This window comes from Simochromis diagramma, unplaced genomic scaffold (genome assembly GCF_900408965.1).
Source record: "Simochromis diagramma unplaced genomic scaffold, fSimDia1.1 OVJJ01000685.1, whole genome shotgun sequence".
In the NCBI taxonomy this organism is placed as follows: domain Eukaryota; kingdom Metazoa; phylum Chordata; class Actinopteri; order Cichliformes; family Cichlidae; genus Simochromis; species Simochromis diagramma.
This window is the reverse complement of record NW_024387477.1, coordinates 10,189,958-10,211,425: the sequence shown is the minus strand read 5'-3', so window position 1 is coordinate 10,211,425 and position 21,468 is coordinate 10,189,958. Positions and strand designations below refer to the sequence as shown.

At 38.8% G+C, this 21,468-nt stretch overlaps 1 protein-coding gene across 1 annotated transcript; it reads left to right on the top strand.

Moving 5' to 3' along the window:
• Positions 1–9,549: 9,549 nt before the first annotated feature.
• LOC120723855 (hemicentin-2-like) lies at positions 9,550–14,101 on the top strand. Its single transcript, XM_040015635.1, has 5 exons — positions 9,550–9,675; positions 10,746–11,066; positions 11,611–11,862; positions 11,951–12,070; positions 13,862–14,101. The coding sequence occupies exons 1-5, from the start codon at positions 9,627–9,629 to the stop codon at positions 14,041–14,043; spliced, it is 924 nt and encodes a 307-aa protein (XP_039871569.1). The 5' UTR covers positions 9,550–9,626; the 3' UTR covers positions 14,044–14,101.
• The last annotated feature ends 7,367 nt before the right edge of the window (positions 14,102–21,468 follow it).

Below are 21,468 nucleotides of genomic sequence, written 5' to 3'. Positions count from 1 at the left end.
TTATGATTCCTATCTTACGGAGTAGCTATTCTGCCGTCACTAGGTGTAAAGCTGGTTTCTAGCTTGGCAGCTAGCATCACATTTGAAGAAAATGATAAAGTAGAATTTATGATACAGTAGACAACAACAAGTGGTCTGCTTGACCCCTTCTGATGCAGCAGAAAACAAGATTTTGAGGAAGATTTTCATGGGGACATTATATATTATATAAGATATTAGTTATACATAGTCCTATTACAGAACAAAAAGTCTGTAATAAAAAATAAATGTTAAGAAAATGCTCCTAATCTGCATATATGTTGATATCATATACTTTTACAGCACATGGATAGATATTAGGAGTGGGGCTCGATTAAAAAAAAAAAAGTAATTATAGGCTTTGTAATTAATCTCAAGTATTCGCATTTAATCGCACATGAAAACTGGCCCCAAAATACAAATATTTGTTTTAATTTAAAAGGGTTTTAGTGGGTGACAGAATCAAATAATAGACATGGACATGAATACTATAAACTCTAGCTCTTTTAATTTCTGGGGAAAAAAAGCATTTAAACTGCATTTCAATTCAAAACAGAGAAACAAAGACATATTATACCTGGCCAAAATTGGACAGACTTAAAAATAAAGTGCTATTTTAAGTACATTAAGTACATTTTGAAAATGTTATTGTAATAATAATACAATTTTCAACATAAAGTGCCATTTTTCTTCCTAAAAAAATAAGACAGAATCATAACAGGTTTTTTGACCAGCTTCACCTTTAAACTCTGAGTAACCTTAGCCAAAATTATTTTGTACGTTAGGCTAAAACAGTTTGATTATCGAACATTTTAGTGCAAAAAATAACAAACCTATTGGACTCACAATATCTCCATTCTTATTTACTTTCCATCTGAATCAGAATCTGATGACAATCAAAAGAGGAGAAGGTTCTTTGTCTTTGCTGGCTCCTTTGTATCTACACTGTTCCTGCAGCAGGGCCTCAAGGCCGGTCCAAACCTCTTCTCGCTTCTCCCCTCGCAAGACACTTTAAATCCTTAAAGCATGGGTCAAGCACAGTAGCTATCTTGAGCCATTGATGGTTGCGTGTAGCTACACTTGAGATTGGTCCTTTGTGAAGGGCAGTATTAAATTTTACCATGTATTTGAGTCATCATCAGAGATCTCCGTGGGTGTGATGCAGGTGTTAGAAGCAGGTAAAGCCACTTAACATGAGAAATATGTCTCACCTCCAAGAAGCTCAGTCACAAACCCTTAGCAGACAAGTCAGGAAAGTCATTATAGATCTACACATATTAACTGTCAATATGGAGCTTTTTAAAGAAACAGTAACAATAAGTTAAAAATAGTTTTATTTACCTGTTCAGGTCCATCACAGGGACGATAGTTCGAGTCCAGTGTCGGGAATCATTTCTACGTGCGTGGAGTAAATGGTATTTTATCACTTTTCTGCAGAAGGGAACATAGGGAAGGGAAGAAGGCCATTGCAGAGGATGCTCTGAATGTAAAGGGAAGATGTATCCAGTAAGTAGCTGAGCCAACTTAGCGGGCTAAAGAGGCAGCTGTGGGCAGGCACTACACTTCAGCCAGGCGAGAAGCCCCGGGCAGTTGTAACTGTATGGTAAGAACTGTAGGTAAAAGTATGTTGTGAGATGGCAGAGAAGGTTGAATGGTTGTGTGGGAAAGGGATCACTCAGCATCAAGGTTATTATCGTTAACGAAAACTAACGAAATAACGAAAACTAGAAGTGAAAAAACATTTTCGTTAACGGAAATAAAAATAAAAACAAAAAAAGGAAAACTAACTAAAACTGTAATGAGTGTTCACAAAACTAACTAAAATTAACTGAATTTATAGCAAAAATGTGTTTAGTTTTCATTGATGTGTGCGTGTCCTACAATAGTCAAGGGTGAAAATGAAGTTTAGTTTCCAGATTTATTTCTTGCTGTCTAATTATGCCAGCAGGTGGCAGTACGTTAGTCGAGTCGTCTGTGTTGCTGCTCCGTCCACGCGCAGAATCATGTCAGGAAAAGTCGGGAGAAAGCGCCGGAGTCCAATTTGGGATTACTTTGAATATTACTGTGTTTTGGATAAAGCAAGTGTCTTGTAGTGGAAAGAGACAAATTATGAGGGACATTTCTAAAGGGAAAAAAATCCCACAAACCTTAAAGTGCACTTGAAAAGCTCACACAAGAAGGCTAACCTAGCTTACCTTGAGAAGGTAAGGGAGCACACTCAACCCTCATCCCCAGAAAACAGAAGCTAACCCCAGGCAAGGCAGCGTGATGCATCCCGAGACAACAGGACTATCTACATAACTGTGGGAGTCAATTGGGTGGAGCAACAGTTTGACAACCCTCGGAGTATGTGGCAGGGACTAAACACGATCACAGACTTTAGAGGGAAAACCAGCACACCGCAGACCACGGCCTCTCTGTGTGAGGATCTAAACGTATTCTACGCTAGATTCGAACGCAGCGAACACCATGAGACCGGACAGTGTGCGCACCGCGGATGACGTCAGTGCGCACACTGTGTCTGAGGAGGATGTACGGAAGTGCTTCAGGAAGGTGACGCACGCAAAGCTACTGGTCCGGACGGGATTCCCGGCCGTGTCCTCAGGTCATGCGCGGCTCAGCTGGCTGGAGTGTTCACGCACATCTTCAACCTTTCCCTCTCTCTGTCTGTAGTCCCAGCCTGCTTCAAAATGGCCACCATCGTCCCTGTACCCAAATCCTCCACCATCTCCTCATTGAACGACTGGCGACCTGTAGCCCTGACCCCCATCGTAAGCAAATGCTTCGAGAAGCTGGTCAGGGACTTCATCTGCTCTGCACTACCCGACTCACTGGACCCTCTACAGTTTGCATACCGCCACAACAGGTCCACTGATGATGCCATAGCCCTGACACTACACACTGCCCTGTCACACCTGGAGAAGAGAGACACGTATGTGAGGATGCTGTTTGTAGATTACAGCTCAGCATTCAATACCATCGTTCCCTCGAAGCTGGACAGGAAACTGCAGGATCTAGGACTGAGCAGCTCCCTCTGCAGCTGGATCCTTAGCTTCCTGTCTGACAGACGCCAGGTGGTCAGACTGGGCAGCATCACCTCATCCCCCATCACACTGAACACTGGTGCTCCACAGGGGTGTGTACTGAGCCCTCTCCTGTACTCACTCTACACCTACGACTGCACAGCCACTAACAGCTCCAACATCATTGTGAAGTTTGCGGACGACACTACAGTGGTGGGTCTTATCACCAACGGTGATGAGACGGCTTACAGGGAGGAGGTCAGCGCCCTGACCCACTGGTGTCAAGACAACCATCTCACCCTCAACGTCGCAAAGACAAAGGAGTTGATAGTGGACTTCCGGAGGTGCAGAGAAGTACACACCCCCATCACCATCAACGGCGCTGCTGTGGAGAGAGTGAGCAGCTTCCGGTTCCTTGGAGTACATCTGGCTGAGGATCTTACGTGGTCAGTACACACAAACAAAACAGTGAAGAAGGCGCAGCAGCGCCTCTTCTTTCTCAGGAGACTGAAAAGATTCGGCATGAGCCCCCGCATCCTCAGGACCTTCTATCACTGTGCCATTGAGAGCATCCTCACTGGATGCATCACCACCTGGTATGGCAACAGCACCGCCTACAACTGCAAAGCTCTCCAGCGAGTAGTGCGGTGCTCTGAACGGATAATTGGAGGTGAGCTTCCCTCCCTCCAAGACATCTACAGGAAGCGCTGCCTGAGGAAAGCGGGGAGGATCATCAAGGACTCCAGTCACCCCAGCCATAAACTGTTCAGACTGCTTCCATCAGGAAGGAGGTTCTGCAGCATCCGGTCCCGTACCAGCAGACTGAGAGACAGCTTCTTCCACCAGGCCATCAGACTGCTGAACACGTCATAGACACCTCAGCTTCACTACTGGAACTTTAACATTATGCACTCCACACTGTATATAAATGCCACTTGTTTTGCACATATTCAACTCTGTATATTTTATATATTTTATTATTATTATTATTATTATTATTGTTTTTTTTTTTTTTTTTTTTTTTTTTTACTATTTAATTTGTAAAAATGTGTATACACACACACACACACACACACACACACACACGTAGGAAAATATTTAGTATACACATCCAGAAATGCATACACTATTATATATTGTAAATATATTTATTAGTTTCAGGTTGGCCATTCTTGTATTTTGCTCGTTTGTGTGGTTGTGTTTGGCACATCTCTGTTGCCTGTGGGCTCGCACACAAGAATTTCACTCGCATGTGCTGTGCCAGTGTGCCTGCACATGTGATGTGACAATAAAAGTGATTTGATTTGATTTGATTTGCCTTCAAAAAGTTTATCAATTCACTTGAACCAAAATTACGAACACCCGGTGCTGCAAGAGCTAATAGTCTCATTGGGGCCAAGATATACATTTTATAGTTGCCTGGTATCAATGGTTGTTCATCTGCCTTTATTTATTTATTTATTTAAAGAACCCATAGGTGGGAATGTGAGTTGTCTGTCTCTGCGTGTTAGCCCTGCGACAGACAGGCAACCTGTCCAGGGTGCAGGGTATGGTAGCTGGAATAGCAACATACCCAAGGATAAGCAGAAGAGAATGACTGATATGATGAAACTGGGATTTTGTTACACTTAATTATTGCAAACACAACTAAAACTATAACTGAAACTAATCAAAACTAAACTGAAACTAAGGATTTTCAAAAAAATAAAAACTAAACTAAACTAGCAAACAATTGGTAAAAACTAATTAAAACTGATATAAAATGGAAAATCTGAAGTCAAAACTAAATAAAAATAAAAACTAATGAAAATTGCAAAACTATTAAAACCATGCTCAGCATCAACCAGCTGAAAAGTAGAAGAGCAGTTGGAGAGAAAGGAAAAGATAAGTAATGCAGTTTTCGGACATCAAGAGTTGACAGCAGGTCAAGAGAAAACAGCAGTATCCTGAGCAGTGAGAGGTCCAGCACCAGCAGTATGTGCAAACGGCATCAGCATGGAGAAAACACCATCATCAGGACTGGATGGATGGAGATGCGTTTCCAACAAGCGGCAACTTCACTGTGCATGAATGGACCTTGGGAAGACTGTCTGAGTTTCATAATTGCCATATTTGGAGTGAAATGGCAATGGAAAAGACAGCCGGATTACACAGGACAAAGCTGAAGAGAACTGACTGCAACTGGACTGGTGCAAAGTGAGGAGGAGAGAAGACCACAGTGGAAGGAGGAGGGGGAGGACACATGGAAGAACGCTGTTTAGTGTGGGAGATCAAATTGGGTTAGGGAACCTGGGGCGGAAAACCGACTGCTTTGGGGTGGAGAATTGAAAACATGTCGGAGCACCACAAAGAGGAGGGGTATGTAATATCCCACCTGAACGTTCTTTGGCATACAGGGACGAGGGGAGCAAGCGAATCAGCGCTCAGGGCACAGAGACTAAACAGGTCTTAGACACACCATTTATTCCAGCGGAGGAAGAAAACCAGAACACAAATACAATTACAAATAAAATGTTAAAATACCCTTATACAATAAAACAACTTTCTCAATATGCTACAAACCCTGTCGGCAGAAATAAATAAAAACTATCTAAAAAATAATACAATGTCATCCCACTGTCCAGCCTCACTCGGGCAAATGTTCCTTATGTTTAAAACCAGGAGAGGAACTCCTCTTCTGAGATGGGGACCACGCCAGCCAGAAAACAAAGGCGGAAGCTCCCGTCACGGACCTGTCTTTTCCTTACGGCGCATCGCCGCGCAGTCCAGCCACACTCCACACTTGGGCCCGCGATTACTGCAAATGTGGCCTCCCTCGTAGCACCGCCCTGAAACAGACAGACATGGGTCAGCAACGTTGTCGGCACGGCCGCTGCGACCCTCCCCCGGCAAAGCTGCACCTGACAGTGGGAAAGCAATTCTCACAGATGCAGGCAGAGGCGCACCCCTGCCCTCCTGTTGATTTTACTTGAAATAGTCTTTCGGCACAGCAGTTGGAAAGTTGGATCACCTGATGCTAACTGTAGCACATTTTTTTAACCCCCTATCTTATACGACTCATAGTGGTCTACAGTCAGAGCAATCCATTTGACCTACTAATTTTGGTCCTGAAGCCAGTCATTTCATCAAGTTTGGGCTGCCAACACCTTTTACTGGTACTCGAACTGGGACTGCTAATGCTAAACGCTCCTACGGTTTCTGTGCTCTTTGCAACATGTTTTGCATTTAGATGGTACCGTAAGGTTGAAGTGCTTCGATGGTATGCCAACTCCTTTTTGCACAGTTTGCACAAAACCACACTTTTATCAAGGCTTCTGTTGGGTAGTCATTTGAAATGAAATTTGCTTCTGATCAGTCCTAGCAACACGCTTTTTCGGATTCATTGTGTGTGCATCAGTGTAATAGGTGTACTAGGAAATCATACACTGACAAAAGTTCTCCTTATCTTGGAATGCAAAGTGCAATTAAATGCGGCTTTTTTAACATGTTTTTTTTTATTATTATTAATTAAACGCAATTAACACATTAAAATCCCACACCTTGAGATGAAACTGCACACATATAGTGTGGGTGTCAAAGAAGAGGAATCCATTGCAAAATTCATGTCACCTCTCACAAATGATTTTTAAATACATTTTAACATGACGTTATCACATTCCTTGAATGTTGTGAAATTTGAGCAGACTTGTCTTTTAATTTCTTGGGAGTAGGAAAGCAGTTTCAGATTAAACTTGGCATAGACGTACAGTAGGTGGCCCAGAGGAGGAATGTGTTGAAAGTTTGACGTCAACTATTATGGACGATTTTTAATTTTAGGGTTAGGGTTTGGTCTAGTCAATTTCACTTCCTTCTGTGCAAAATATCTTCTATGGTGAAACTAACTAACATGTAACCTCAACATACATAACTTCAGAAAACATTTTAAAACCAGTGAACAACAGAACAATCATTGATGTCTATGAATGTGTTTTGAGCTTTGAAATAATCTGTAATTTAAACTTGAACATAAATTGGAATTTTTATCATGTATGTGTTGAACTGGCTTGAAAATACATATAAACCTCTTACTTGTTTTAATTTTAATTTTTTTTAGTTGTTGCATTTATTTTAAATTTTAAATATTAAAATGTCAGTGAAACTGCATGATTAGCTGAACAAGAAAATTACACATTTGGTTTCAAAGGATTAGTATCTCTAAACTGAAAGACAACTTCTGTCTTTTCTCTCTCTTGAGTTCCATTCTAATCACTTCCGTTCTTTTTGAGTTCACACATTCTTATCTGAAACTGATCACTAATGACAGCTGCTTTCAGTAGTTAGACTAGAGTAGTTTATCTGAAGGTTGCCAGAACGCGGGAGCTCCTATAAAACTCTGTCATACTGGCATACTCATAATCATCAGTAGTGTAGTCCTATTTTAAATAATTAATTATTGATCATGTTAATTCAGGTTCCTCCTTGTGGAAAAAAATAATGATGACGAAGAGAAACAGCTAGTTGTTTTTAGTTTTAGTGAGCTAGCTTTCAAACCCAAGAGTTTTAGATTTAAATAATTTAATAATTTTAATAACAACTTCGTCTGACATCATAGGTGTGATGATTTGCCCTGTTATTTCACTGAAGCTCTGCAGTTACAGAAATAAAAAAAATCAAACAAAAAATCAAACGAAGCACAAAAGAAAGAAACAAATATGCAGAGTACTTTTATTTTACGAATTTCAAAGAATAATAAGATGAGTATACCAATGGCTTTCCTCAAAGTATTAACACACTGCTGCAGTCACAGCATGCCCATAAAAGGTTTTTGGTTCACTGAGGCTCTACTTTCACAATATGTTAAGAAATATACTCTAAAACACTTCTTCAGTAAAGACTCAGAGAAGAGAAACACACAGAACTTCTTGCTAGCAAGGGCAGCCTCCAGACTGAGACTCGCACTGAGAAACTGCCCCGGTCTTTATTTATACTTCAGTGGGTGCTTGTGTGTGTGTGTGTGTGTGTGTGTGTGTGTGTGGGGGGGGTCCTGCTGATCAAAGGGTCATATAACATGAAAGCACAAAAGGAATATCCTTAGGAACCACCCTAGATGGTTCACCCTAGATAACACAGTGAGGAAGTCCAGCAGTTCATCTAAAGAAAAGGCACTTAGACTAAAACAGACATAGCTACGTTGAAACAATAAAACAAGGTACGACCTCTTCCCATGCTCCCAGGATGTGGGGGTGGACGCTAGAACACCTTGAAGTGTTACAGGCCCCCTAGGATGAGACATTCTTTCAATATGCCACCAACTATATACTTCTACACACAAATGATTACATGTAGCATTCTACCATATGCAAACTTATATCACTGAAAGATTATACTGACTAATAAGTACAATTTTCCATTGACACAGTATTAAACAAATTGAAACTGAACAGTCTTCTTTGGCCAACAAACACAAAATGAAACCAATCACAAAATGAAAGAAACACCTTTTCACTATTTTACTCATTTCAAAGAATAATAAGATGATTATAACAATGCTTTTCGTCAAAGTATTCACACACTGTCCTTTGAGGGTGGGATTCACATTTAGGATCTGTAGTCTGCGCAGGCAGACAATCTGAGTAGGCCTATGATTCAGATGAACACTTAGATGAGCAACAAAATGTTTCGCTCACTGAAAATGCTTTGTGCAGATTAAGAGAATTTTCTTAAATGTTTATATTATTATTGTAGTATTTAAAACATACTTTTGAATAATAGTGTCACTTTTCAGAACTTGTACTGGTTTGAATGAGCATTGGTCAAAACAACCACTCAAACCACCAATTAGCCTAAATACCACAATCCCTAAAATCACCCGTATAGAAAAGAAATAGAAAAAACTAATAAAAGACTTGCATCAGATGTGGCCTACTTCATATAGTGACTCATATAAGGCTTATATGATTTACTCATGAAAGTGGCCACTTTCATATATTGTTTTAGTAAGTATCCAAAACATACAAGTTTCATTTATATACTTTTTCTAGGGATCTTGTATTTTTTTTCACTCTTGTATGCTTTTCATACAAGTTTCACACAAGACAGATACAAACTTTATAAGATTTATATATATGTTTTCCATATGGGCAAAGTGTACATTTTATAATGTTTTAAAAGTGTTTCTTTTTTCTTCATGGATGTGTATACAAGGTACTTGGTATCAGCACCAAAATATGGACTTAAGGTGGAATATAAATGGGGCTGCTGTTGAATTGCATTAAACTGCATGAATGTTGTAGACACTGAGTGATGGGCAGGATATGGTTAGTTTGTTACCGATCTAAAAATAGTCCAGTGACAGTGTGAGTAATAATTAAAGAAAGTCTGTGGAAGATCTGTGAGGTTCCTTTTATTTCTGCAAAGTAATGAACATGCTAGTTGTACTTCCTTTTTTAAATATCCACACACAGAATGAGAACAGCATTTCAAAAGAGACTGATCAGTAGCAGGAGCCATTTCTGACTGTTACCTACTGGACAAATGTGCATATTATTTAATAAAGTACTCTGACGGCTGCCGACTGTGTCAACACACACTGAACATTGCGGAGACATGGAAGCTGTGCTGGGATTGATGGTGATCCTACTGGGAGTGTCTCATGGTGAGATATTCTTTTTACATGTGACACTTATCATTTAATACCTTTTTAACCTGTACAAAATATCTGACATCGTCATCAGAGATGTTAAAGCTGCACAAATACTTCCACAAAGTTACAATATGTGCACTTTGATTTATTTTATTTAATTAAATGTTAGAATCTATTCGCTACATCTGCAGTACATGACCATTTGAGCAGAGCTTTAGTTCCTTTTTTTGTCTTTTTACCAGTTTTAGTAGCAGTGGTAAATTCTTAGCCCACTATGCACCTTGGGAGCCTTGTTGCAGTGTGTTTAAGTGAGTTTTAAACTGACTTTTTAAAGGACTTTATTCTTTCCATCCTTATCAGAGACGTCAAGCTTATTTGTTACTGTGATAAACTGCCTGATTTTGAAGAATCTGTCTCAACTTATCGGTTGGCTGTAACTAGGAATCCAGATCTTAAGTTATTTAAGTCATGCAGTCACTACAGATATGCTGAAGAATGTATAGGTTGCATTACTTTATCACTTTTAATGCCACCTTCAGAAATGAACATCTCTGTCCTGTTTGTGTGCAGATTCTTTTTTCTGAAATATTGCTTCCTGTTTTCTGTTTGACATTTATTTTCTTTTGGTTACATGAAAATACTTTAGTTTTTGCACTCGGCTAAAATGTGGAGAATGTGTCTACCTGTATTTCTTAATTATTAATATATTAGTAAATGTTGGACACATTCGTGTGATAACTTTGGGATTATGGATGCAGTATGTTTGTTCTTGAGGCTCTATTACCTACAATTGTCAAAACAGCTACCTACTCTGAGTTAGATATTAAGAGCTGACAGATTTATGGCAGTAGTGCTACTTCAAATACTTTGATACCATTCAATCAAAACACTGGGTTATCCAAAACATAATTAGGCATTAGGTATAAACATGGTAATACAAAAACTACTTTTTAACAAGTAAAAGTCCTCGCATCAGTAAATTTTGGATTGCTGACCATGTTAATCAAATTTTTGTTGTAATTTATTTGGTAGAAACTAACAAATCACAAATGCTTTTCTTTTCAATGTTTCAAATTTTGCAGGTGTGGAAACTCACTGTGATGGCAGACAGGATGGAGCTCAGTGTTATGGAGCTTTGGGAGGAACTGTGGACATCCAGCTGATGGACAGCACCTCAGAAATACCTAGATACCACTTGTTAAAGAATTCATTAAAAATACTATTTGTCAGAAATAATAAGGTTATTTATAATACCATAGCACACAGGTCTCTCGTTTTTTTGAGTAATGGAACATTTAGGATCAATAACCTGAGCATTACAGACAGTGGTGATTATACCCTTAAAAGCTTTGATTCAGATGGAACAACATCAAGCGTGCGGACTTTACAGTTGTTCATTCAAGGTAAATGTTGGGAAATGCAGACTTTAATTGATGTAAATGCAGTATTGCTTTGGTAATCTTTATAACATACAGCACAGAATTTCACATACGTACACTTTGTGCATCCCCTGTTTTGAATTAGCAAACCATAAATAATGATAATCTACATGATGCACACTACATTCACTAAAGTATTGGGCCACATCTCTTAATCTTTGAATTCTGATGTTTTTAGTTCCATTGGCACAGATGTATGAAACTAAGCAGCTAGCCATGCAGTCTGCCTCTACAAACATTTGTGAATTAATGAATAATTGTAAAGAGCTCACTGAAATTGTGTATGTTACTGTAACAGGATGCTACCTTTGCAGCAAATAATTTTGAGATATTTCTTCCCTCCTATATTCCATAACCAACTGATAGTGTTGCAAAGTAGTAGATTTTAGGAACTATGGAAAATCAGCTACCAAGTTACAGACCATGTAAAGATACATAGAAGGAAGCACAGTGCATGAAAGGGCATCTTGTTATAGTACCAAAAGTCATCTGTGTGTGTTTCTCTCAGCTCCTGTGTCCTCTGTCCTGCTGGTCTCTGAGTGTCTGTCCCAGGGAGAGATGAGGGTGTCCTGCTTGTCTGAGGGAGGGGACAGTCCTCAGTACAGCTGGGCTCTGGATGGACGCACACTGACAGATGCTAAGCTCCTTTCTAGAAAAATTAAGAATAACATCATCATTCTGAAACAGCACATCTCAGGACGTCTGGTCTGCTCAGTCAGGAACAACATTAGTGATGTCTCAGAAGAACAGAAGACCTGTCGTGAGTGACAACATTTTGAATAAAAGTCGATAATAACGACTAATTCACTTTTAACATCTTTCTCAAATTATTTGTTTTTTTCTGCCAGGTTTCATTAACTGCACCTCAATTAATGGGACAGAGATATTAGGGTGGATGCCTGTGAACAGTAACAGCCTATGTATTGAACCAACAACAGAACCTACACCAGTCACACCAACTGCAGTGGGTAAGGAGACTAACATAGTGTCAAATAACCCTCTTTAATCAAACTGCCATCACTGATGACACATGGTATATAAACAGTGTTGGGCAAGTTACTTTGAAAAAGTAATTAATTATAGTTACTAGTTACTTCTTCAAAAAAGTAACTGAGTTAGTAACCCAGTTACAAGATTCTAAAGGTAATTAATTACTTGAAAAGTAACTATTGCATTTCTTTAAAAAAAAAAAGTTTAACCCTCTGGGGTTCAGGGTATAATTGGCCATTTTTGACTACTTTTGATTTTACCTCAACATTTCACCTTTAAAAACGATTTACTTTGCCTTGTTTGGTATCATCCTTTTCAGCACAACCTCACGTGTCTGAATTTACAGTTATGTTTTCATTTTGACATACTGTATTAACACAATTGATCTAAAATCAGAAAAACATGAAATCAGAGTAGAAAAAGTTAGATTTTTTACTGTAACAACCACAAACATGTTTAATGAATCATATTTTATAACTTTAAATGCAAATATAAATTGTCAATTTTAAAATCATATGCACAAGTTTTGCAAACAAAGTTATTTGCAGCCATTTACCTTTTACCTTAATTTTTTAAATAACCATTTCAAACTATTTACAGAACAATCAGCTGTTCTGCATTCAATAAGATGCCACATAAATTATTCGTGCCACTCCAAAACAATAATTTCTGTCCACTATAAAGGAGAACATCACAGCCTGATACCTGCAGGTCTGACAGCAGCAGGTGTATCACTCTTCCTGTTTTCATTCAGCAGTCGCCTCATTGTTCTGACACACAACACAAAACCATCCACAACACTACACACTAACTACACAAGACAACACATTAACTACACACTCCAAACACGCTAAACGTCACAAATCTCTCACATCTCAAAACTTGCTCTGTCTTTTTCTGCTGTCTCTCTCTCTCTCTCTCGCCGTCACTGCTAAAACGTCCCCCTCTTCTTAAACAACCAAATGTCATGTTGCCATATCATTTTTGATTGGTCGACATGGTGCATTTTTCCACCAACAGGAACGGGCTGTTTTTTGTTTTGTTTTTGTAGTTTTTGCTCATAAGCAGAGAGCGCTTCCTAGCGCTGTCCTTAGACAGTAAACGTGACGAAAGTTAAACTATTGAGGAAAAAACGCTGCATATATTGTTTATCATTACTCTGGTTTTACGTGGCCTATCAACACAATTTAAAAACTGGTATATATCACCTTGTTGCTTTGTCATCTTGAAGTGGTCATGGGAGTGGCTTACCACGACTACTTTATTCTTCTTTAGCCAAAAAACAGCACTCATGCGATTGTTTTGCCCCCCTGAGCTCCAGGTGCTGTGCTGAAAAGTGATCGTCGGGCAGAAAGTGATTGCTGTCTGTGGGAGCGCGCGCAGCTGCTCAAAGCTGTAGCGTCCAGGTTACTTACGTAGTCAGCTACTTCCGTGCAACCGATATAAGATGCGGTAAGCTGAACACAGCTTCAACCGTCTGTTTGTTGAAAAATAGTAACGGACCGCATTTTATTGTTAGTAACTATAACGGCGTTGTAACGATAGGAATAGTAATTAGTTAGTTTACTCGTTACTGAAAAAAGTAACGTTGTTAGTAACGCCGTTATTCCCATCATTGTATATAAATGAGTAAAAATGAACTCTGATAAAGGGGATGCATTCATGTATTTTTCCCCCTTTCTATAAACTATGGTACATGAGTGAAAACTCTACGGTGACTCTTCTCTCACAGCTCTAACTTGTCATCAACATTTTTCTGTCTAACACAGGTACTTTCTGGTTCATATTTGGTTTGAAAGCTGCTGTGGTAATTCTGTCATTAAGTGGGATTTGGATCTGGTTCACTTGGAAGAAAAAAACAATATTGGAAGGCCCTGCTGTCCCAGAAAAGGTGGAATCTCCAGATAACTCTGTTTTCATGATTGAAATGAGTCCTTGCTCCAACACCTAGTGTCACCTTTCACCTGCTGTACATTTGTCACATATCTGTGTAGGTGTGGAAATAAGGATTAGAGTTTATCCTTTCCTTTTCATTCACTGCACATTTTGTTCAGAAGATAACAACTGTGTATACATTTCCATAAAAATGTGGTTCTTCTTGTAATTTCTGCAATTTTATATTTAGGTCCTCTTAAATATAATCATCATCATATAAACACACTCTGTCCTTCATACTTTTTATTTTGCATTTACAGTTCATCTGTAGTGCTGAAGGACACATTTGTGTACAGATGTTTTCGCCATTTGTTGTTTGTTGCTGCATTTTAAAATAATCAACCATGTAGCTGACAATGTGATGTCAGTGTGTGAATAAAGTGCCAATAAAAGAGTTTATTTCTGGTAACCATGCAGGAAGAGTCAAAGAAAAGAGACCATGGAGAACACAGAAGTAAGAACTTGGTGCTTTAGATTAAAAGAGAAAAAAAGAACTTAAGTTAAACTCAAACATTAAAGTTAAAAGCGAATATCTTTTTCTCTATGTGGTAGTTAAGTAAAATTAACTTATTTAGCACTTTTCACAGATAAAAATCACAAAGTGCTTCACAAAATGGTGTAGTGTCAGACAATAGAAGTTAATTTTTGGGAAATTGATGCCAACAAAACTTTAACCTTGTTAAAGTGTGAGAAGAGATCAGATACAGATTTGATAACTGACAACTGGCAGAAAATCTTTTTTTTTTTTTTCTTATGGTGGAATTAAGTAAAATATATTTTTCTGTTATCCATTGCATATTCAGCTTCATAAGAACATGCGCTAAAAATCCTGCCTGTAGACTCTGCTGGAGCCACTCTGCTACACCTTTTGTCGCAGCGATGCTCCTCCTGTAAGCTAAGAACAGGAAACTGAAGACAGACTGGAAGGGCTCATTAAAATACTGAAGATCTGGTGACTGTTAAGACCATCAGCAGATCTCAGTTTCTCCACTACTATCTTTGGGATGCAGTGGATTGAGAAATTTGTATCTTTGCAAATTTTTTAAAAGCAATATATTGTCGATTTGCAGGCCCAGTTGGCCTATACAGAAAGTCTGGTTCGGCTCTTTGTTGAAAATGTTTTAATCTCTGATCCTGTGAGGCTTATGATTCCTATCTTACGGAGTAGCTATTCTGCCGTCACTAGGTGTAAAGCTGGTTTCTAGCTTGGCAGCTAGCATCACATTTGAAGAAAATGATAAAGTAGAATTTATGATACAGTAGACAACAACAAGTGGTCTGCTTGACCCCTTCTGATGCAGCAGAAAACAAGATTTTGAGGAAGATTTTCATGGGGACATTATATATTATATAAGATATTAGTTATACATAGTCCTATTACAGAACAAAAAGTCTGTAATAAAAAATAAATGTTAAGAAAATGCTCCTAATCTGCATATATGTTGATATCATATACTTTTACAGCACATGGATAGATATTAGGAGTGGGGCTCGATTAAAAAAAAAAAAGTAATTATAGGCTTTGTAATTAATCTCAAGTATTCGCATTTAATCGCACATGAAAACTGGCCCCAAAATACAAATATTTGTTTTAATTTAAAAGGGTTTTAGTGGGTGACAGAATCAAATAATAGACATGGACATGAATACTATAAACTCTAGCTCTTTTAATTTCTGGGGAAAAAAAGCATTTAAACTGCATTTCAATTCAAAACAGAGAAACAAAGACATATTATACCTGGCCAAAATTGGACAGACTTAAAAATAAAGTGCTATTTTAAGTACATTAAGTACATTTTGAAAATGTTATTGTAATAATAATACAATTTTCAACATAAAGTGCCATTTTTCTTCCTAAAAAAATAAGACAGAATCATAACAGGTTTTTTGACCAGCTTCACCTTTAAACTCTGAGTAACCTTAGCCAAAATTATTTTGTACGTTAGGCTAAAACAGTTTGATTATCGAATATTTTAGTGCAAAAAATAACAAACCTATTGGACTCACAATATCTCCATTCTTATTTACTTTCCATCTGAATCAGAATCTGATGACAATCAAAAGAGGAGAAGGTTCTTTGTCTTTGCTGGCTCCTTTGTATCTACACTGTTCCTGCAGCAGGGCCTCAAGGCCGGTCCAAACCTCTTCTCGCTCTCCCCTCGCAAGACACTTTAAATCCTTAAAGCATGGGTCAAGCACAGTAGCTATCTTGAGCCATTGATGGTTGCGTGTAGCTACACATTGAGATTGGTCCTTTGTGAAGGCAGTATTAAATTTTACCATGTAGTTTGAGTCATCATCAGAGATCTCCGTGGGGTGATGCAGGTGGTAGAAGCAGGTAAAACCACTGAACATGAGACATATGTCTCACCTCCAAGAAGCTCAGTCAAAAACCCGTATTAATCTACACATATTAACTGTCAAGTATGGAGCTTTTTAAAGAAACAGTAACAGTGTTTTATTTACCTGTTCAGGTCCATCACAGGGACGATAGTTCGAGTCCAGTGTCGGGAATCATTTCTACGTGCGTGGAGTGATGGTATTTTATCACTTTTCTGCAGAAGGGAACATAGGGAAGGGAAGAAGGCCATTGCAGAGGATGCTCTGAATGTAAAGGGAAGATGTATCCAGTAAGTAGCTGAGCCAACTTAGCGGGCTAAAGAGGCAGCTGTGGGCAGGCACTACACTTCAGCCAGATGAGAAGCTCCGGGCAGTTGTAACTGTATGGTAAGAACTGTAGGTAAAAGAATGTTGTGAGATGGCAGAGAAGGTTGAATGGTTGTGTGGGAAAGGGATCACTCAGCATCAAGGTTATTATCGTTAACGAAAACTAACGAAATAACGAAAACTAGAAGTGAAAAAACATTTTCGTTAACGGAAATAAAAATAAAAACAAAAAAAGGAAAACTAACTAAAACTGTAATGAGTGCTCACAAAACTAACTAAAATTAACTGAATTTATAGCAAAAATGTGTTTAGTTTTCATTGATGTGTGCGTGTCCTACAATAGTCAAGGGTGAAAATGAAGTTTAGTTTCCAGATTTTTTTCTTGCTGTCTCATTATGCCAGCAGGTGGCAAGTACGTTAGTCGAGTCGTCTGTGTTGCTGCTCCGTCCACGCGCAGAATCATGTCAGGAAAAGTCAGGAGAAAGCGCCAGAGTCCAATTTGGGATTACTTTGAATATGACTGTGTTTTGGATAAAGCAAGTGTCTTGTAGTGGAAAGAGACAAATTATAAGGGACATTTCTAAAGGGAAAAAAATCCCACAAACCTTAAAGTGCACTTGAAAAGCTCACACAAGAAGGCTAACCTAGCTTACCTTGAGAAGGTAAGGGAGCTCAACTCTCATCCCCAGAAAACAGAAGCTAACCCCAGGCAAGGCAGCGTGATGCATCCCGAGACAACAGGACTATCTACATAACTGTGTGAGTCAATTGCCTTCAAAAAGTTTATCAATTCACTTGAACCAAAATTACGAACACCCGGTGCTGCAAGAGCTAATAGTCTCATTGGGGCCAAGATATACATTTTATAGTTGCCTGGTATCAATGGTTGTTCATCTGCCCTAATTTATTTATTTATTTAAAGAACCCATAGGTGGGAATGTGAGTTGTCCGTCTCTGCGTGTTAGCCCTGCGACAGACAGGCGACCTGTCCAGGGTGCAGGGTATGGTAGCTGGAATAGCAACATACCCAAGGATAAGCAGAAGAGAATGACTGATATGATGAAACTGGAATTTTGTTACACTTAATTATTGCAAACACAACTAAAACTATAACTGAAACTAATCAAAAATAAACTGAAACTAAGTATTTTCAAAAAAATAAAAACTAAACTAAACTAGCAAACAATTGGTAAAAACTATTTAAAACTGATATAAAATTGAAAATCTGAAGTCAAAACTAAATAAGAATAAAAACTAATGAAAATTGCAAAACTATTAAAACGCTGCTCAGCATCAACCAGCTGAAAAGTAGAAGAACAGTTGGAGAGAAAGGAAAAGACAAGTAATGCAGTTTTCGGACATCAAGAGTTGACAGCAGGTCAAGAGAAAACAGCAGTATCCTGAGCAGTGAGAGGTCCAGCAGCAGCAGTATGTGCAAACGGCATCAGCATGGAGAAAACACCATCATCAGGACTGGATGGCTGGAGATGCGTTTCCAACAAGCGGCAACTTCACAGCCGGATTACACAGGACAAAGCTGAAGAGAACTGACTGCAACTGGACTGGTGCAAAGTGAGGAGGAGAGAAGACCACAGTGGAAGGAGGAGGGGGAGGACACATGGAAGAACGCTGTTTAGGAGATCAAATTGGGTTAGGGAACCTGGGGAGGAAAACTGACTGCCTTGGGGTGGAGAATTGAGAACATGTCGGAGCACCACAAAGAGGAGGGGTATGTAATATCCCACCTGAACGTTCTTTCGCATACAGGGACGAGGGGAGCAAGCGAATCAGCGCTCAGGGCACAGAGACTAAACAGGTCTTAGACACACCATTTATTCCAGCGGAGGAAGAAAAACCAGAACACAAATACAATTACAAATAAAACGTTAAAATACCCTTATACAATAAAAACAACTTTCTCAATATGCTACAAACCCTGTCGGCAGAAATAAATATAAACTATCTAAAAAATAATACAATGTCATCCCACTGTCCAGCCTCACTCGGGCAAATGTTCCTTATGTTTAAAACCAGGAGAGGAACTCCTCTTCTGAGATGGGGACCACGCCAGCCAGAAAAGAAAGGCAGAAGCTCCCGTCACGGACCTGTCTTTTCCTTACGGCGCATCGCCGCGCAGTCCAGCCACACTCCACACTTGGGCCCTCGATTACTGCAAACGTGGCCTCCCTCGTAGCACCGCCCTGAAACAGACAGACATGGGTCAGCAACGTTGTCGGCACGGCCGCTGCGACCCTCCCCCGGCAAAGCTGCACCTGACAGTGGGAAAGCAATTCTCACAGATGCAGGCAGAACCGCACCCCTGCCCTCCTGTTGATTTTACTTGAAATAGTCTTTCGGCACAGCAGTTGGAAAGTTGGATGATGCTAACTGTAGCACATTTTTTTAACCCTCTATCTTATACGACTCATAGTGGTCTACAGTCAGAGCAATCCATTTGACCTACTAATTTTGGTCCTGAAGCCAGTCATTTCATCAAGTTTGGGCTGCCAACACCTTTTACTGGTACTCGAACTGGGACTGCTAATGCTAAACGCTCCTACGGTTTCTGTGCTCACTGCAACATGTTTTGCATTTAGATGGTACCGTAAGGTTGAAGTGCTTCGATGGTATGCCAACTCCTTTTTTGCACAGTTTGCACAAAACCACACTTTTATCAAGGCTTCTGTTGGGTAGTCATTTGAAATGAAATTTGCTTCTGATCAGTCCTAGCAACACGCTTTTTCGGATTCATTGTGTGTGCATCAGTGTAATAGGTGTACTAGGAAATCATACACTGACAAAAGTTCTCCTTATCTTGGAATGCAAAGTGCAATTAAATGCGGCTTTTTTAACATGTTTTTTTTATTATTATTAATTAAACGCAATTAACACATTAAAATCCCACACCTTGAGATGAAACTGCACACATATAGTGTGGGTGTCAAAGAAGAGGAATCCATTGCAAAATTCATGTCACCTCTCACAAATGATTTTTAAATACATTTTAACATGACGTTATCACATTCCTTGAATGTTGTGAAATTTGAGCAGACTTGTCTTTTAATTTCTTGGGAGTAGGAAAGCAGTTTCAGATTAAACTTGGCATAGACGTACAGTAGGTGGCCCAGAGGAGGAATGTGTTGAAAGTTTGACGTCAACTATTATGGACGATTTTTAATTTTAGGGTTAGGGTTTGGTCTAGTCAATTTCACTGCCTTCTGTGCAAAATAACTTCTATGGTGAAACTAACTAACATGTAACCTCAACATACATAACTTCAGAAAACATTTTAAAACCAGTGAACAACAGAACGATCATTGATGTCTATGAATGTGTTTTGAGATTTGAAATAATCTGTAATTTAAACTTGAACATAAATTGGAATTTTTATCATGTATGTGTTGAACTGGCTTGAAAATACCTCTTACTTGTTTTAATTTTAATTTTTTTTAGTTGTTGCATTTATTTTAAATTTTAAATATTAAAATGTCAGTGAAACTGCATGATTAGCTGAACAAGAAAATTACACATTTGGTTTCAAAGGATTAGTATCTCTAAACTGAAAGACAACTTCTGTCTTTTCTCTCTCTTGAGTTCCATTCTAATCACTTCCGTTCTTTTTGAGTTCACACATTCTTATCTGAAACTGATCACTAATGACAGCTGCTTTCAGTAGTTAGACTAGAGTAGTTTATCTGAAGGTTGCCAGAACGCGGGAGCTCCTATAAAACTCTGTCATACTGGCATACTCATAATCATCAGTAGCGTAGTCCTATTTTAAAAAATTAATTATTGATCATGTTAATTCAGGTTCCTCCTTGTGGAAAAAAATAATGATGACGAAGAGAAACAGCTAGTTGTTTTTAGTTTTAGTGAGCTAGCTTTCAAACCCAAGAGTTTTAGATTTAAATAATTTAATAATTTTAATAACAACTTCGTCTGACATCATAGGTGTGATGATTTGCCCTGTTATTTCACTGAGGCTCTGCAGTTACAGAAATAAAAAAAATCAAACAAAAAATCAAACGAAGCACAAAAGAAAGAAACAAATATGCGGAGTACTTTTATTTTACGAATTTCAAAGAATAATAAGATGAGTATACCAATGGCTTTCCTCAAAGTATTAACACACTGCTGCAGTCACAGCATGCCCATAAAAGGTTTTTGGTTCACTGAGGCTCTACTTTCACAATATGTTAAGAAATATACTCTAAAACACTTCTTCAGTAAAGACTCAGAGAAGAGAAACACACAGAACTTCTTGCTAGCAAGGGCAGCCTCCAGACTGAGACTCGCACTGAGAAACTGCCCCGGTCTTTATTTATACTTCAGTGGGTGCTTGTGTGTGTGTGTGTGTGTGTATGTGTGTGTGGGGGGTCCTGCTGATCAAAGGGTCATATAACATGAAAGCACAAAAGGAATATCCTTAGGAACCACCCTAGATGGTTCACCCTAGATAACACAGTGAGGAAGTCCAGCAGTTCATCTAAAGAAAAGGCACTTAGACTAAAACAGACATAGCTACGTTAAAACAATAAAACAAGGTACGACCTCTTCCCATGCTCCCAGGATGTGGGGGTGGACGCTAGAACACCTTGAAGTGTTACAGGCCCCCTAGGATGAGACATTCTTTCAATATGCCACCAACTATATACTTCTACACACAAATGATTACATGTAGCATTCTACCATATGCAAACTTATATCACTGAAAGATTATACTGACTAATAAGTACAATTTTCCATTGACACAGTATTAAACAAATTGAAACTG

What these genes read in the sequence shown, in the direction of transcription:
- LOC120723855 (XM_040015635.1), top strand. Translation starts at nt 9,627, where the DNA reads ATGGAAGCTGTGCTGGGATTGATGGTGATCCTACTGGGAGTGTCTCAT. An exon ending in TTTACAGTTGTTCATTCAAG is followed by an intron (nt 11,067 to 11,610) that starts GTAAATGTTGGG and finishes TGTTTCTCTCAG; the next exon opens with CTCCTGTGTCCTCTGTCCTG. An exon ending in AGTCACACCAACTGCAGTGG is followed by an intron (nt 12,071 to 13,861) that starts GTAAGGAGACTA and finishes TGTCTAACACAG; the next exon opens with GTACTTTCTGGTTCATATTT.